The sequence below is a fragment of the Copadichromis virginalis genome, linkage group LG1 (assembly GCF_057382275.1).
Source record: "Copadichromis virginalis isolate Kocher_CV1m ecotype Utaka linkage group LG1, C_Virginalis_male_GT1.1, whole genome shotgun sequence".
Taxonomy (NCBI): Eukaryota; Metazoa; Chordata; class Actinopteri; order Cichliformes; family Cichlidae; genus Copadichromis; species Copadichromis virginalis.
In genome coordinates, this window is record NC_140618.1 from 19,063,339 (window position 1) to 19,079,264 (window position 15,926).

General features: G+C 39.6%; 1 protein-coding gene across 2 annotated transcripts; it reads right to left on the minus strand.

Annotated features, from left to right (window-relative positions):
- Window positions 1-353: 353 nt before the first annotated feature.
- On the minus strand, window positions 354-14,717 carry vrk3 (VRK serine/threonine kinase 3). Of its 2 annotated transcripts, none has more exons than XM_085453094.1 (16): window positions 14,615-14,717; window positions 11,314-11,525; window positions 11,147-11,230; window positions 9,787-9,900; window positions 9,541-9,690; window positions 6,782-6,928; window positions 5,803-5,846; window positions 5,584-5,650; window positions 4,763-4,847; window positions 4,563-4,665; window positions 3,492-3,584; window positions 3,270-3,402; window positions 2,712-2,829; window positions 2,573-2,631; window positions 2,352-2,488; window positions 354-727 (listed from the first exon to the last, which is right to left on the minus strand). In XM_085453094.1, exons 2-15 carry the CDS (start codon window positions 11,522-11,524, stop codon window positions 2,352-2,354), a joined length of 1,545 nt encoding a protein of 514 aa, XP_085309220.1. In that variant the 5' UTR covers window position 11,525; window positions 14,615-14,717; the 3' UTR covers window positions 354-727. The 2 variants fall into 2 exon arrangements, with proteins under 2 accessions (XP_085309220.1, XP_085309214.1); XM_085453088.1 differs by having other exon boundaries at window positions 11,138-11,230; window positions 14,615-14,716.
- Between the last annotated feature and the right edge of the window lie 1,209 nt (window positions 14,718-15,926).

Below are 15,926 nucleotides of genomic sequence, written 5' to 3' on the forward strand. Positions count from 1 at the left end.
AAACAGTTGGGTTGTGTGAGGGTTAAGCTTGGCAAAAGTCTCAAATAAAGAGGTCAGTGTGTGTTTGTGTAATTCCTGTGAGCCAACAGCCTCAGCCTTTCTCAGCCTTCTGTTTGTGAGCTACGACCAATCAGAAGAGTGGAGGTAAAGTATAAAGAGGTAAAATGGGCGAGATGTGCACAAAGGTCCGGTAAAAGATAAATAAGGATTATTTTTAACTCTGAGTCATGCAAAGCTACTCTCCCAAAATTCAGGGACAAAAATCTGGAGCTTGAAAAAAAAAAAAAAAAAGAATAACAGGTAGCAATAACCAGACGATGTATTCTTATCAGAAAATATCAAAGCTCACTGAGTCACTGTAAGAAATGTCGATATTTTATTTGTTGAAATGTTCAGCAGGATAAGTCAACAGAAAAAAAAAACATCTGTTATAAAAATCACCCTGTTAAATCTAACTACCTAACAACACTGCAACACACAAAATATAAAAATCAGTGCTTTAGGAATTTAAAACTTGTATTTCTTTGAGGCTGAAAACCACAGAAGCCTCAACAGGTCCATAAAGATGATAAACCCCCCACACACACACACACAAACTGTAAAACCAATGAATCGTTTACCTAATAAACTCATGACTTTCAGTGCAATAAAGCATCAGCATTTAAACACGACTTTAAAATAAGAAAACTCCAGGATCTTTCAGTGTCGTCTCTTTTGTGCGATCTCTCTGAAAATAAAACAAAGATTAGTCAGACTCAAAGGGTTTGATACATATGCAGCATCGCTGTCAGGTTGATGTCAGTTTTAACGCTTCAGTTTGGTTTAATTAAATCTCTGATAATCTCATCTGATCACAGTAATAATCCCCGTTTGCGTTCAGTCTGCTTGGATTTTGCCTGTTCGGCTACATAGATAAAGGGCCCTTTCATATAAACGGTGGCAGCTTTATCTGAAGATTGTATGTCTTCTTTTGACTGGGGGTCACCACAGCGGATCATCTACCTCCATCTTACCCTATTCCTAACACCAACCCTCCGCTTCACTAACTCAGAGCTGTCCCTGAGCTGATGAAGTCATTTCGAATCCCCTCCATCTCAGTCACGCCCAATGAAAATCTAAGCATCTTTACCTCATGTTCATCTGCCACCTCTAGCTTTGCATCCTGTGCTGTAAATAATAAACATAATGTCTCCAACAGATGTAATTCATAATGACATCAGTGTATAAATAATACTTTTTAATATCTGATTGCAAAGAACAGTCCTGTACTATGATACAGGCTTTGAGGCTGAGCAAGGGGTCTTTAGCCTTGAGGTCTTTACCCACTGAGGGAAAAAATAAACAACACGAAATTCAAAATTTTTCAGATCTGAACTTGTCATGTAACGTGTATACACACTGAAAGGGTTTTTACAAAAGGTTTGCCCTCAGAAAAACTAAATCTAAAGAGAATGAAGTCGACATGAAGCGATGATGAGCTGGTCCTGATGTTTTTAAACAAGAAAAGGAAGAAACTGAGATTCTGGGTTCATTCGATTCTCAGAAGAAGGCAGCAGCAGGGAGAATTTCATGGTTTGATCCAGCAGTAGAAGCTGTATCACAACAGCTTTCGTACATATTTCAGGATGTCAGTGGGGCAGTTTCAGCTCTTGTCATCAGAGCTGGAGCCACATCTGAGAAGGCTAAGAAATCATTTCAGAGGCCGACTGACCTGAAGCAGCGTCCAGCTGTGTCTGAGGTAAAATAGTGTTATCTTACTATTTCTATATCACTGTTTATTAAGTACTGGCGCACATTTTGAGCTATGATTGCACTTGTTGCCAAATGCAGTGACCTGATTGGTCAGATCTATTAATTAAAAAAAATTAATCCTGTGAGAAACTCAGAATCGGATGAACCCAGAATCTCAGTTTCTTCCTTTTCTTATCTGAAATTTTTAGTTTTACAAAGATGTTTCAAGTCTTACTGGGGTATCACCATGGTAACTTATGCTGTTATATCTGTTAAGAGATCAACAAATATGAATCAACCTCCCAGTGACCAATCAGCTGTCTAAAAACAGCACCACCATCTCTGTGCAGATACAAAGAGGCTCTATGTGATGAGCATCAATGAGAAATATTAAGATCTTGGAGAATATGTTTAAACTTTTTACTTTTAAAGCAACTTTTTAAAAATATGCTCCTAAAACACAACACCTGAGCCTCGTTGACCTTTTATTCAGAAGGCAGGTAAATGAGCTGACTGCTGACATCAGGTAAAGAAAAGCTATTCTGGGTATGTTGAACTTGCCTCAGGTGCATGTGAACATCTTTATTTCTGAGTTTCAGTAAAGGCGGGTGTGTCCTCACCTAAAAATTGAGGGGCTCCTCCACCGATGCCCCCAGCTGCACTAAAGCGTCGCTGAGTCCGGCCTTCAGCGTTGAGTAATTGGGCTGCTCGGAGTACTGCAGAGCCATCACTGCAGTCAGGTACGTTTGAAATGCTCCTGGAGCACAAAAAACAGAAAGATATCACCAAAGAAAATGCAGGAAAATGTGGTATATGATACAGAAGAAACACTGGAACTCACTGGAAACGCTCCTCCTCCCAAAGCACTGGCTCAGAAGTGCAGGAACATCCTCCATGTACCTGCAGCCATGTGTTATTTGCATTTTGTTTCACACAGAAGGTTAAAATTACACAAAAATGACAGATTATCTCTCTCTTACCTCTGTTTCTCGGTGGCTATCTGCTGTGGTTGAGTGAGCTCGGTCCACGGCAGCAATCCAGTGTGCCAGTGCAGCATGCAGTAACCCAAAGACTGCAGGTCGCTGCGGCGAGATGGAGCTGAAAGAGTGTGATGACAAAAATCAGTAAACAAAAAAAGACCTCAGATTTACAAAAACATCTCCTTGTTTTTCCACGGGTGAAATTTGTACCTTTTAACTTCAAAATCTGTAAAAACAAAAAACAAAACAAAAACCACCTTCACATGTGAAAATAAAATCATACTAATGTGAAGCCATGGATGTTGCCAGGCAGAAAGAAAAAAGGAAAGCCACAGAGAAGGATGGATGTAGTGACGCAAATGGTTGGTGTGATGGAGGAGGATGGTAGATGATCCGCTGTGGCACGAGCAGCCGAAAGGAGAAGCAGATGTGAAGCCAGTGTTTGGCCAGATGGAGCGTGGTCAGAGCGCTCTGGTTTACAGCAGCTTACACGATGAAGTATGATTTAGTGACACTGACAGACTACAGATGGCTCAGTGGACCACAGAGGCAACACACCTGCTCCTTTATGCGCGTCCAGGCTGATGAACTGGACGGTGCCCTCGTGTGGCGTTCGGCTGGCTTCACGGTACTCCACATGCTTTCCTCCTGGACCGTACCTGAAGGCATGGCAGTATCCTACAAGGTACACCTAGACACACACACAAACACACAGAAGCAGCCTGGTTACACACACTTCAGGACAGAGTAGTGCAGTTTGAAGCTCAGAGCACGTCTTACCTGTGACCTCTGTCCTTGTTTTATGTACACGTTCTCGGCACTGATATCCGCATGAACGTATTCGTTTGAATGGATGTAGTGCAGCACGTCTAACTGCAAGGGAAAAGAAAAGTTAGTCTCTTAACGCTTTATCGCCCAGGCCTAATGGATTTATTTTGTAATTCTGGCTCTAAAATTAAAATAATAACTCATCTTTCCAAAACCATTAGAATTTTGTCTCTAGTGCTTGTGAAATGGGAACAACGATGGGCACACATAAACAGGTCAGCACAAAGAAAAGTAATCACTGTGCTTTCCAGTTCTTCTCAGACACACAACTCCAGAAGCCCCACCCACTTGCTGTCCAAGCCTTCCATTTGTGAAGGTCAGCCAATCAGAAACCAGCTGGCTTAAAGAAGTGGGTCTCAGGAGTGGAGCAGGAGCTCGTTTTTTGTGGGTTTTTTGTTTTGTTTTTTTACTTCAGAGGTGACGCTCAGGTATTGATTAAAATGACCAAGTGGGATTATTTATAACCTCATTATATTTTACACAGATTTTTTTTAATGGCTCTGTATGTTTATCATTCGTATACTGTTTCCTTCATCTACCTCACACAATGTGAAAGCTCTTCATCGTTACTTTGTGCATGCAGTTTCTGCAGTTTTAAATGTCGCTGCTCTACCTCTGTTAGTGCAAAACATCACAGTTTAGTGAACAGAAGTGGAAAATTGGTTCTGCCGGAGGTTTCTTCCTGTTTAAAGGGAGTTTTTCCTTCTCACTGTTGCCAAAGTGCTTGCTCATAGGGAGTCAAATGATTGTTGGGGGTTTCTCTGTATGTATGATTGTAAGTTCTACCTTACAATATAAAGCGCCTTGAGGTGACCGTTGTTGTGATTTGGTGCTGTATAAATAAAATAAAATTGAACTGAACAGAATAGAAGGTTAAAGGAAGAGGAGCTAAAGCAGCTCGTTTCAGACTGTGTCTACACAAAAGTCCAGTAAGAGATAAATAAGCATTATTAAGAAGAGGAAAAAGTACAAAAGGTCCACTTTTAGAGTATTTATGTGACTAGACAATTCAAAAACACCAACTATTCTATAGGCCAGCTGAAGAACAACTTCCTCAGACAGAGGCTGATTTTCTTTCTCGATGATGGACTGGAGCGACTCGCCAATGCTGGGAAAAATTAGAAACCTACAGAAACGAAAATAAAATGAAATTAATGTAAACAGATTTACAGGTCAAAGTAAGATGCTTTCATATGTTTTGTATGTGCAGGTAAAGCTCACACCTGTACGAGTCTGTATGGAGACCAAAGCCAACGCAGGAAGGAATCCCCAGGAAGTCCAGCTTGTTTTGCTTGACCCACTTTTCCACTACAGAGAAAACAAGTTTTAGTAGGAAAATCATCACACAGGCAGAAAACACTGTGTATATGTACAGATGCACTGCCTTCAGAGTCTGAAAAGTCAGTTCAGAAAAGTTTTCAATCTACATTCTTTCTCACAGCCAGCAGAGGGCGACTCTTCTCGCTATAAAACAAACATCTATGAGAAAATGACCCTTATCATTGAATACACCTCCCTGAAGAGTTCGTCACTAAATCAACAGCTTAAGCGCTTTGAATATCACATGATGGTCAATCTGTAATTCACGGCCCCTGTTAGAGATTGCGGCCCTCGCCGTCTGGTTTAATAAAACTGAAAATGTGATGACAGAAATCGTCAAATCAAGGTTTTAAAACAGGAGTCCACAAGCCAAAGGGTGAAGTTGCTGTGCTGTGATGAGGGTTAAAGACACAACAATGCTCCTCTGATGCCTATCAAGTCAAACAGATGTATTACAGCTTCATGCCTCAGCTGTTAGCGTTTCTTTCTGACTCATTTGTCACCTTTGAGAGTTTAGTTTTGAGTCACCTGGTAATTTAAATCCTTTGTGTCAAAGTGAATGTTCTGTGCACAGACAAAACATCCTAACCCTCCGTAGGTGATAGAAACCGTCACAGAAACTTATCCTCTGTCTTTATTGAAATCAGAATAAAATCAGCTTTGGGAACTAATTCTGGTAATTATGGGCTTCTAAACGTGACAGAAAAGCACAATAAATCCTCACCGGACGCCGGTTTAGCAGCTCTCTGCAGGAAGTTCTGTTCATTGAAGATTCTTCCATCTTTAGTTCCCTAAAAGTGAAAAATAAAATATAACTTTGATTTTTTTTGGCACAGGGAAATTCAGGAGCAGAAGAAGCATTACAACAAAGTAGAGAGCAATTCAACGGATTATTGGGAAATAAACTGAAAAGCAGACACATTTATCCACCGTTTGTACTCACCAGTTTGAGGGTGTGATTCAACTCCTTTGAGCTTGGCCGAGAAACTGAAGAGAGAAAAACCGCTTTATTCATCTGTGATCATAAAATTTCCTATTAATATTTATCTTTTCTAAGTCAATAAATAGTCAACTGGTTTATCCTGCTGGAGTGCAATGCAGTGTTGACCAGCTACACTGGATTAGTCCTCTCTTTGCTTTAATAAAGTTTACTGGACTCAAACAGATAGAATATAGACTTGACTGATTGCATTAAATGTGGGCTGCAGTTATTATGTTTCGCTATTTGTGGTATGCTGTAGTTTATAGTACATCCAGTATCACTTTAAAGGTTAAAAACCTTGATGAGGGGCATGATTTTTGTAAATCACTCCAGCTTCTGACCAGTCACGCATGATCCAGCTTTGGTTGTACTCTGATAGAAAACATCTGCATGTAGAGAATTTGCTGAAATGCAATCTCAAATCCATGGACTATCATCTGCCAGCGATGTTGGGTTACTTAACGTAATCCCTGGTTCTTTGATAAACGTGTGAGGGGTTTCACTATGGGAATACAGACCACTCGAGCTGTGCTCAGAGCCAATCAGCCCTTCCCTGCTCATCATCAGTTCCTTCCCATGAGAAACCACACCGAGCTCCTTCAGCACACCCAGGCTGATTTGGATGCCAGAACATCACCGAACACGCTGCACTGAGTGAGTCCTTTTAAAGACGTGTGCTTATAGTTACACTCTGGGGACAGCGACCATATTCCTTCTCAGTGACAATAACAGCTGGTCGATGCATCACAGAAACATCTGCTGCAACAACTCAACTAGACTTCCCTCAAACACGTTTTCTGCCAGCTGTTCATATTGAGTTTGCTCAGTGGGACACAGCACATCAGCAATCACCACGACTATTTCACGTGAGTCAAACTCTTCAATTGTACATTTGTCTTTGTTTTCATGTGTTCCCCTTATGTCTTGTGACCAGTCCTACCTTCGTAGAGCAGCTCGGTTGCGCTCTGACTGAGCTGCCTGATCAGCTTCCACTTCTTGCCGGTCGTGTCGGTCACCTCCTCACCTTCAGGCAGCGGTTCCACAAAGGATGCATGCTTTGCCTTCCTGCCTTTATTTTTTCCAGTTGCTGCAAGTTAATGAAAACACTTCAAATTAATTAGTGCAGGAATAACCCCCCCCACACACACACACACAAAATTACACACCTAAAGTATGCTGTGCTGTGATCGACTCAACAAAATCTTTTTGTACAAAGAATTTGTAAAAAATTTCTGCACACTAGAAGAAATGGAAGAAAGAAAGACGACTATTTCTTTTTACCAGAATCACTAAAAACTGCTGTAATCAAACCTATACTGAAAAAGGACAATCTTGACAAGACACAAATGAAAAACTACAGGCCGATCTCAAATCTCCCATTTTTAAGTAAGATCATTGAAAAAGCAGTTTCTCAACAGCTCAGTTACTTCTTAAAACAGAATAACTGCTATGATGCCTTCCAGTCAGGTTTTAGACAGAACCACAGCACTGAAACCGCTCTGACAAAAGTGTTTAATGACATATGTCTGAATACAGACAGTGGAAAAATGTCAGTCCTAGTTTTACTGGATCTCAGTGCAGCATTTGATACAGTTGACCACAACATATTACTCAAACGACTGGAGAACTGGACAGGTCTTTCAGGAACTGTACTAAACTGGTTCAAAACATACTTAGAAAACAGGAAATACTTTGTATCAATAGGTAACTTCACATCTGAGCAGACAAGTATCACATGTGGAGTTCCCCAAGGTTCCATCTTGGGACCCCTTCTGTTTAACATTTACATGCTCCCACTGGCACAGATTATAAACAACAACAAAATAAACTACCACAGCTATGCAGATGACACACAAATATATATCACAATGTCACCAGGAGACCGAGGCCCTGTACAGGCTCTTGGTAAATGCATTGAGGAAATCAATGACTGGTTGTGCCACAATTTTCTCCAGCTAAACAAAAACAAAACTGAGGTAATAGTCTTTGGCGCCAAAGAAAAACGATTACAGGTCACCAGAGAACTTCAATCTATACATCTAAAAACCACAAACCAGGCGAGAAATGTGGGTGTAGTGATGGATGCAGACCTAAACTTAGAAAAACACATTAAGACAATAACAAAGTCAGCTTACTATCACCTCAAGAATATTTCAAGGATAAAAGATCTGATGTCTCAACAGGACCTGGAAAAACTAGTCCATGCATTCATCTTTAGTAGGCTTGATTACTGTAACAGCATCTTTACAGGTCTACCTAAAAAAATCAGTCAGACAACTACAGCTCATTCAGAACTCTGCTGCTCGAGTCCTCACTAAGACCAAAAAAGTGGACCACATCAGTCCAGCTCTGAGGTCCTTACACTGGCTGCCTGTCCGTCAGAGGATAGACTTTAAAGTTCTGATGCTGGTCTATAAAGCTCTGAATGGTTTAGGACCAAAATACATCAATGACCTCCTGACCCAGTATGAACCTTCCAGATCCCTCAGGTCATCTGGATCCGGTCTTTTATCAGTTCCCAGAGTCAGAACCAGACACGGAGAAGCTGCATTCAGCTTTTATGCTCCTTATATCTGGAACAAACTCCCAGAAAGCCTCAGATCAGCTGAAACACTCAGTTTATTTAAATCCAGGTTGAAGACTCACCTGTTCTCAGCTGCATTTGAATAAAGCACCAAATCCACACTTTTAAGCTTAAATTTCAAAACTTACATTTAACTACTGATTTTATCTACTGTTCTGATTTTATCTGTTTTGATTTTATATACTGTTTTGTTTGTTTGTTAATTAGTTAGTTAGTTTTTTTGCTTGTTTTAATCAATTTTAAATCATGCTTTTTATTTGTTCTTGTTTCTAATGTCTCTGTAAAGCACTTTGAATCACCTTGTTGTTGAATTGTGCTATACAAATAAACTTGCCTTGCCTTGCCTTTACTGATTTTAATTTAACTTAAGTTTAATTTATTGATAAATTTATTTTACTAAGCTGAAACTAATCCACGCTGGGAAGCTTTGGATTTAGTTTTTATTATTACTATTTGCCTCTCATGTATCAGAAGCTTTATGTGAATTCTGTTTATAACAGTGATTCCTAAAGTGTGGGCTGCAAAGGTACTGCAGGTGGGCCACAGAAACACAAATTCAGTTTGAAATTACTCACAAGTATGTACACTCAGAAAGCATTTAAATATTTATATAAAAAGTGAATTAAATCCATTAAGATGAGGTGGTTAGTTTGTGACTTTACTCCTTAGTCTTAACTAGATGTAATGTTCTTGTATTGAAGTTTGTGTCCGAGTGGCAGGTTTCTCACACGTTCTCCTTAAAAGCTTTCCACATGACTGATGAGCATTAGGAATTTTTGATTGGATTTAAGATTGGGGGGCCCCCATGAGATTTTCTTGTATATAAGTGAACCATAGCACTTCTGTAAAAGAAGTGGTTAAATTTAAAGGTAACTCTGAAAAGCCTAAGGGGGAAAAATGTAATTAAATTATTAATTGAATAGATATTCTAAGAGAAATGAATGATTACTCTTGTTACAGCAATAAAACTGCAGTAAATGTGGTGATTGTAACGACACCAGAACAACAATAAAGCTCCCGATCATTAAACATTTTGTGATCTTTATACAAACCTATCAGTGTACTTAACAATGTGTGTAACATGCTCCTGTTACATCATTCAACGTGTAGCTCACCTTTTGCAGGAGACTTAGAGTTTGGTGAGGAAACAGGTGAAGCTCCATCTACTGCTGATCTCCCCTCTATCCAGCCTGTTTTTGCAGACAGCTTCTTTTCTTCTTCTTCTTGCTTTTTCAAAGGACTGCAGAGCTTCCCTTTCCTTTGCACTACACAGCAACAGTTAACAAAGCAAAGAGGAACGGTAATGGAGATTTCATAAAAGAACTGCAGGAACGGGCAGATAAATCAGTGCTTCTGCTCACCAGATCGAGGAGATTTTGCAACAGGAGACTCTACGATTGGCTGCGCCCCAGTGTCGAGTTTAAAGGTGACCGTGTTCTTCTTTGGTGGAGATTCCTGCAACCCAGCGTCATTATCTGTGGAAGCAAAGTACTTCTGGTTCAGGGCTTCAACTGATTGTGATTGAGTATGACTAATTTGACTAGTTTGTCCAGACAAAGCAGTCTGGACAAACATAAAAAATATAAGCTACAAGGTTATGCATCCAAATAAGCATAATAACATATACTTAGAAGTAATAAATAACTGGGGGACAAATATAATTACAAACACGAACAAAATAAGTGGAGTAATCTATAGGCACAGTGAGTAAAGAGTTAAAGTAATCAATAAAAAAAACTTTGGGGGGAAAAAAAGGAATAAAGCTTCCTTTGACTGTGAGAAATGACATCACATCTTTGAAGCCACAAGGAACCGGATCAGGGTTTAGCTGACTTCCAGAGGTGTGAGATACGACACGCTGATAACAAAAATGTAAAAGAAAGACTTTTTTTTGTTGCACAGAGGTACAGGGAACAAGTGAACCCCCAAAACATCAATGAAGGGTTCGTATTTATCTGCGTCACTAAAACATCAGACATGGGGAGCCGGTTTAGCTCACTGGGGTGAGCAGGCAACCACATGGTGTATAGCTAAGAGCGGCCGGCCAATATTTGAATCCGAAATTACTTGCCGCATGTCTTCTTCTCTCTCTCTCCCTCTCCACTTTCCTGTCACTCCTCACTGTTCCTATTCAATAAAGCCAGAAAAGGCCAAAAAAAAAAAAAAACCCCAACAGATTTTCAAAATCTTAAAAAAAACCCCTCAACAACATACAAAACAGACATTCATGAAGTCATCGATCCAGAACTCAAGTATTTTACAGCATGAATAAAACACATGGCTTAGATCATAAGCCACAGTACTTGAATGTATACTAAGGACAGCTTTCTTGCACCATTGATCTACCAGCCCGATTCCAAACTCCAGGGCCATCCATCAGCCAAGTGATTTTTAATTCACTCTAAAGGCCAGAAGAGCCTCCCATGGCCTTTCAGTGTAATGTAATGTACTCACATTTACAAAGCACTTTAACTATAAGTTTGTTCTATACACTTCGAGGTCTTCAGACCCACCAGTGCACGAACTCCACAAAGAAAGGCCCCAGCTGGAATCACAGTGAAGCTACAAAAGGTGGAGTTTTTTAGAACTAAACACTTCAGGGAGCTGAACCCTTTGGTTTGACATCCCTGCTCCAGCTGAATTTACTCATGCTGTTTTCATACCTCATTATAACTGACATCTTAACAGGATAACCTGTATGATCTCCTTTACCTTCTTTACCTTCTTTGTCCAGGCAAAGGGTTTTGCGAGTCCTTCGCAGTGCAGGACGTGGTGTTAACGAACTTAAAGTGTCAAATCCCTGGGCTGGACACAGAGAGAGATTGTTAAAGCTAAATTACTTGGTATTTTAAGTATTTATTTGATGACATACTGCCACCTGTATTCACCTGTACTGAGTTCACAGCTCGTGCTTGGAGTGGGGCTTGGATTAACTACAGATGTTGCTGCTGCATTTCTCAGAGGCGAGGAGAAACTTGAGTTCACAGATTCAGATTGAAATGGACTTTCAGGACCGGGAAGTTTCTCCCCACATGAAGGACAGAATCTGAATTCAGGCTGTAACTTTGTCCCACACTGGGGGCAGAAATGGAAAGGCATTCTGCAAGAGTGAGGATAAAACATGATTATACATCAATCATCTGCTCCAGCCACGTCGTGTATCTGTCCGAGGTTTATCGTGTGGATCAGGAAACTACACACAAACAATCTGACAGTTGTTGGCTGGTAACTCTGTTAGAAATGAATTCGTAGTACAGTTTTTAGCCACACCAGTCTTCACAAAAGCTTTGCAAGTGTCACAAAAAAGTTTTCAGAAAATAAAGTCAAGTTCATAATTCTACTCCCAAAGTAAACATGAGTTTACTGAGAGGATTCTGGATATTTCTTTTTATCAGTGCAGAGGTAATATTATATAAACCAGGCTATGAATGTTAATATATCCCTCTGCAAAAATGGACAGCTTTAGTGAGTGCAAAGACTACATGAGATTTTAAGCTTTAAGTATGGGGGAAAAAAACAAAACAAAAACATCCATCCACTTTCTTAATGGTAGGTTTTTCAGCATTGTACCCTCTGCAGCATTTTATCAGCAGGTGTCCTGAGATGATTCATTCTTCTCTCTCCAGCATCGCCTCCACCTTCACTCCTCCCTCCCTACAGAGCTCAATGTTGTCTGCAAACATAGTTCTGTCTATCACCACTGCAAACAAGAAGAGGCTCAGAGCCAATCCTTGAAGTAATCTAACTCCCACCTTGAAACCATCTGTTACTTCTACTCCTGACTGACTTCCTTCATGGAGCGCCACAGTTGGCACCCTATCATATCTGTAGATCCACAAAGAATCTCGCTCTGATCTTCACTATGCACCTCCACCAACACTCTGGCTCATGGATGGAGCCAGCATATTACTGATTACTTGCCAGGTTAAAAAAAACAAACCTTGTGGTGACCCACTATATCACCTGGGGGTACAAACTGGTGTTACATGAAAGTATAGCTTGGCCCCATTTCAACTTCAGTTATCTCACCATACAGTATAGAGATGGTTTGGACATAAAGTCATAGTAGTTGTCTCCTCACACTCTGTTGACAGCTTTAGTTAATTTTGGAAGATTTAAAACTCATAAAAAGTAATTTACAAACAGTACCTAAAAGATTATTTATTGAAAATTCTAGACATATTTTTTTAAGACAATTAATTTAGAGGTAAAGATCCCAATTTAGAGAGCATCTTTTATACTTTAATCATATAAATGCTGTTAAAATTATAGATACTCTTTAACCGTAACCAAAGCTTCAAATAATGAGGTACGATCACATTCAAGAAATCCCTCTCAGAAAAAATAAAAACTCGAGATTTAGACTGTGCTAAATGTTGAGTTTCTGACCTTTTTTTTTTTTTTTTTTTTTTTACACTGTTGACTTTTTATGGAAGACATGGTCTTTATCAAACAGTCAGCTCATGTACATGTAGCAACACTTATGTTTGGGAGAAGCACCAAAACAAAGTTAAAATGAGAAATTAAATATCTCATTTCAGACAGAAGATAAATGCAGTGCCTGGACCAGTGCTCGATATAAGATACATAAAGACCAATTTTGACCTGTGAAACATGCAAAAATGATACACTATTGTGCAAGTCTTGAACCACCCCTCATTTCTTTATATTGTGGTTCCAAGGAAGCATACTCTTGATTCTTTCACAGGGGTATTGAGCAATAGTTCTCCAGGCTTTCCGAAGGTCTTTCTTTGGACATTAGCTGCCTTTTCACTCATTTTAAGTCCATTTAACACTGACATATAAATCGTTCAAACGTCAAAAGGGGCACCTAAACTAAGGGATGAACCAGTGTTGTCCACACATAACTGAAAATTTAGCAAAATATAACTTAAAATATTATGTTAAAGTAAATGAATCTATGAATAGTGTCAAAGATAACACAGTTTAACAGACATAAAATAGTATTTTTGCAACAACAAGGTGAACCTCAGAGCTATTAGCTGAAAACTTGATATGTCTCAGTGGGATGTACAGTGTGCCCTTAAAAAATGAAACTGGACAAGAAGAAGACTAAAGAACAAGTGTCACAAGACAAGAAGAGAAAGTCGTGTTCTTAAGAATCAGATAAAAAAAAAAATCCAACAAAGACTTGAAAAAGGCCCTGAGTGATGAAGTCATTTTATGTATGACAGCGTTTTAATAGATAAAGATGAATGGCTTAAACATGAACTGAGCTGCGGTTTGGGGAAGGCCTCAAAGGGTACTGGCAGCAGTTCCCGGGCCTGGCACGAAAACGAACAGTTTGTAGAACTGGGGGACTCGTATAGAGATAAGAACCGGAAGGAGCGTGTTTGGAGGCGTGGTCCCGCTCCTGAAATTCACATACTTTATCTCCAAAACATTGATCCAGCTACTGTTCACAAAAGCTTAATCAGAAATGGTTTCATTAGCTGTCAAGAATCAATGTATAAGGAAAGAGAAACAGGGAGTTTGAGAGTGATCCCAAACACACTGCCAACACAGTAAAAACACCTGCACAGAAAACACACACAGTGCAACACTACCAGTCATGAATTGGTCTCCCCAGAGCCCGGACCTCGACATTATTGAAGCCTGTGGGATCATGTTGACAGAGAACAGACTAAAAAGCAGCTGACATCCAAAGAGCAACTTTGAACGTCCTTTAAGAAGCCTGGAAAGCTATTCCTGAAAACTACTTAAATAAATTACTAGAAAGCTTGATTAAGAGATTTCAGGCTGTGTTTCAGAATCAAAGGTGGCTCCACATTTAGCAAAGCTCTGCCTGCTGGATTGTGTTGCATAACTTTTTCCAGGGAACCGTTAAGAAGAGGTTTAAACGGGGCGTAAAGGAAACTACAGTCCTTATCGCGACAGGAACTCCTTACTTAGAAAATATAAAATAGCTGAAGACCGAGTACGTTTCACATGAAGTTTATTTCAGCGTGTTTGCCGCTTTCAGTTTAATTAACAAATAAAAAACACTCATATACTGACCAAACATTCGTGTTAGCTAGCTAAAAGTCAAGCAAAACTTTGAAAAACCTTTCGGGCGGAAGCGCCGCCAAAGTACTGATATTAACTTTTGTTTAAAATAAGTCTAAAAATTTTGCACCTGGTTCTGTTCGTATATAATAAAAACCTACAAACAGTTAAAACGTCTGGTACCTTTGTTTTGCTGCTTCTTCTTCACCGCATTGACAATCTCACAGGTGGAGCTACGCAGGCGCAATGCTGCCCTCTGCAAGACTTCAGGACAGTTGCAACCAGCTGTGCTAAAAACCACAAAGTGAGATCTTCTTCTTCTTCTGTCATTTTTAACGGTAGCTTGCATCCAAAGATGCTGCACTACTGCCATCTCCTGGCTTTTACTCTCACTTCACTTCTAAATCCTTAGAGCCTCTCGATGCACAAAGCAGGATTATAAGAGTTTTGTATTTTATAATTAGTCTGTTTCATTATAATTCATTTTAGTTGTTCCCGTTAGTTCACTTTCCAAAGCGAATTTTCTCGTTTCACGTTAGTTTTTGTTTGAAAATGTTTTCATGGTAGCTTTAATTATTCAATGATACAATGCTTTGAAAAACTATTTGCTTCCTTCCTGAGGTTTTTTTTTTTTTCAATTTGTTTAAAATTTGTTTGATCATCTGAAACATGTGACTGTGAAAAAAAAAATATTGGGTATCATCATAATATCTTTTTGCCAAATGTGAGCTTTTGTATTCTTTTTTGTCATCAATGATTTTTCCCCTTCTAACTCTCCCATTGATGCCATTTTTGTCCATTCTCTTTCTTTTGTTGAATCATGAACTCTGACCTTAACTGAGGCCAGACAAGCCTGCAGTTCTTTAGATGTTGTTCTGGGATCATTCTTGACCTCTAGGATGAGTTGTTGATGCACTCCTGGAGTAATTTTGGTAGGCCGGTCACTCCTCGGAAAGTTCCAAGTTTTGTCAGTTTGTGGCTAATGGCTCTCACTGTGGCTCACTGGAGTCCCAAAGCCTTAAATGTCTCTGTAACCCTTTCCAGACTGATAGATGTCAACTTTTATTCCCTGTAAATCCTGGAGAGGTTTCTGTGAGAAAATTCCAGCAGATTAGGAGTCTGGTACAAACTACCATGGCATGATTAAAGTCACTTAGATCACCTTTCTTCCCTTCTCTAATGCTTAATTTGACTTCAGCAGGTTATGTTGGCCATCTCTACATGCCTAAATTAGTTGCTGCCATGTGATTGACTGACTACACCCAAGGTCCTGCTGTTAAAACCTTTATTTCAGAATTATTTTTTGTTTCTAAGAAGTCATAACATACTTTTTATATACACATGAGACTTTAGGAAGCTATAACTGTAGCGGCCTGTGGGAAAACCGAAGCAGTCTCCTGCTACAGAAATGGTGAAGAAAAAAAAAAATCCATCTCTCGTGTACTCACAACAAGCTAAAGAAATGTGTATTAATTTTTCATTAAATGTCTGAAAG

Coding starts and splice junctions, on each gene's coding strand:
- vrk3 (XM_085453088.1), bottom strand. CDS start 11,524: ATGCCTTTCCATTTCTGCCCCCAGTGTGGGACAAAGTTACAGCCTGAA. Junction 9,691..9,786: donor TGCAAAATCTCCTCGATCTG/GTGAGCAGAAGC, acceptor GTTGCTGTGTAG/TGCAAAGGAAAGGGAAGCTC. Junction 4,666..4,762: donor CTCCATACAGACTCGTACAG/GTGTGAGCTTTA, acceptor TCGTTTCTGTAG/GTTTCTAATTTTTCCCAGCA.